We start from the raw sequence: 2,253 nt of genomic DNA, 5'->3' as shown, positions 1-2,253 counted from the left end.
ATGAGAACATGTGCAGCACTTGTAGGGTATTGCTGACTAGTTCAATTTCTGTATTTTCTACCCTTTCTGACCTCTATTACACACAGGTGTCATACAGCGACAGTAACCTGGCATCCAGTTATGAAAACCATCAAAATGAAGCAGGTGGGATGTTGTTAAGATATTTTTATTCTCTGCCATATTCACTGTCACTGACTATACATTTAAGGCCTCCTTTATACATATGTCTTTGCTGACTTTTAGAAGAGGAGTTTCCCAGGTACACTACAAAAGAACTGAGGGATCGCTTTGAAAGAACAATAGAAGAGGCCGCTCCACAGAAACCAGTAAAGGTAAGCATTTCCATTTCATTTGAGTTAGGCAAAATAACTGAAAAAATAAAGGGTGAGGATATTTCATTTCAGTTAACTGGGATTCAAGATATTCATAAAAGTTATAATCCATAAGATTTTAGTTATGGTTTATCACGGAAATACAACAGAAGAGCAAATGGTGTATCTGTTTACAGACAAACTGACATTGATTTAACATATAAGGTAATAAAAAAATAAAACCATGATCTGATTTCATGCTGCAGACAGTCTTCCACACAACAGCAAAGGCTGGTAACCTTCATGGGGTGCCAGAAGTGTGCAACCTGTTGCTTGCAACTCTTCATCTAACAGTTCTGGATGCTCCTTATTATTCCATTACATCCTGTAATCCTTATCCTTTGTCCAAAAAATCACAAAAATGACAATTATCTTGCTTTGTGGAGAAATACCTTTCATCCATACATGGATTGTTTCCTCCCCTGTGTGTGTGAAGGCATTTTAAATACAGTGTGGGAATGGTGGACAATGAATGGTTATTGCTGCAAAAAGCCACCCATAAATAATGTCAAACACAAGCTTTGTTTTCCTGAAACTCTTAAGGATTATAACTTAATATATATATATATATAACTCATCGCAGTGATTTGTTTGTGACTACAAAAAGCATATCAAGAAAGCAACTTATTCATACAGTACCATTAACCTTGGACTGATAGGTGTTTTTCTATGTAAGATTATTTATGTTTTATGATCTCATTTTTACACTTTATCTGTAATTGTTAGAACAAGGTGAATTGTAACGCACATATATCTCTGCCACGGAGTAATGTGATAGAGTTATAGTTATTTACCCATAAATATCGTTTTTGTTCCTTAAAAAGATTGGACGTGACATCAGTCGATCTAAGTGGTCCTCAAATGTGACACAAAACAACACAGTGACTAGTGAGATCTATGAGGCACCAACTATTGAGGCAACAGAAGTCACAACAGCCGCAGAGATGGATTATGAGGACTTTCCACCCCCACCGGCTGACGATTCTGATTATCTTCCACCCCCGCCCCCCGACTTACTACAAATACCATTAGACAGTCAAAATATTCCAGTGAACCATTACTCACCTGAGCCTCCGGAACCAGAAAACCTCTCCAAATACCCAGTCAACAGAGAAGCTTACCTCAAGCAGAAGAGTATGAATGAGCTGAAACGTCTTTACAAGCACATTCATCCGGAGGTCCGCAGGAATATTGAGAAAGAGTACTGTAATGACAACAATGAAACTGAGAACAACCACTTAGAGAGCCAAGAGTACATGTATGAGGATGATGGTGGTAGTCCCGATGAGTTCAACGATGAACAATACGTGGAATGGGAAGAGATTCTCCCTGGGGAGGTGCAGGCGATGCGTTGGATGTTTGAAAATAAGCCGCTGGACACCATCAAAGATGAAACTCCTGATGAGGATGATGACGACAAGAAAATAAGTCAACAGGAAATAATTTTTGGAAAAGACGTGAGACGCACAGCTTGGATGTTTGAGACCAAGCCGATGGATGAGCTCGGTTCACAAAACACCAACTCGACAGAATACAAAAACAAATTCAACAAAGGAGATGTCCGTGCTGCAGCATGGTTGTTTGAAACCCAAGCTATGGACACTCTAAACAAAATGCATAAGGAGGAGGATTTAACAAAAGAGATTGTGTTCACAGAAGAGGATGGAAATGCTACAATTTATATGATTGACAATAAATACATGGAAATCCTTGGGCACACTGAGACAATTGACGAGAGTCACCTGCTGAGTCTAAGGGCAGTGTTAGAGGAAATTGATGGAGAAGTGAAAACTGTAACAAGTACTTTTGACACTCAGTTTAAATGCATCATTATGGGACAATCAAGCCAAATGCTGGAGATTAAGTCTGTGCGCAAAATTGA

The 2,253-nt window shown here is 38.9% G+C and overlaps 1 protein-coding gene across 1 annotated transcript; it reads left to right on the top strand.

The window, feature by feature from the left end:
- Window positions 1-34: 34 nt before the first annotated feature.
- On the top strand, window positions 35-2,243 carry LOC147820270 (xin actin-binding repeat-containing protein 2-like; the record flags this gene model as incomplete). Its single annotated transcript, XM_087173349.1, has 3 exons — window positions 35-144; window positions 244-332; window positions 1,196-2,243. A coding segment is annotated over exon 3 (928 nt), but the record flags the coding sequence as incomplete, so codon positions are not given.
- Window positions 2,244-2,253: the final 10 nt, after the last annotated feature.

This window comes from Seriola lalandi, unplaced genomic scaffold (assembly GCF_002814215.2).
Source record: "Seriola lalandi dorsalis isolate HSWRI2012SDOR001 ecotype SW California unplaced genomic scaffold, Sedor1 jcf7180001974259, whole genome shotgun sequence".
Classification (NCBI taxonomy): domain Eukaryota; kingdom Metazoa; phylum Chordata; class Actinopteri; order Carangiformes; family Carangidae; genus Seriola; species Seriola lalandi.
The sequence above is the reverse complement of the archived record's forward strand: the minus strand, read 5'-3'. Positions and strand labels throughout refer to the sequence as shown.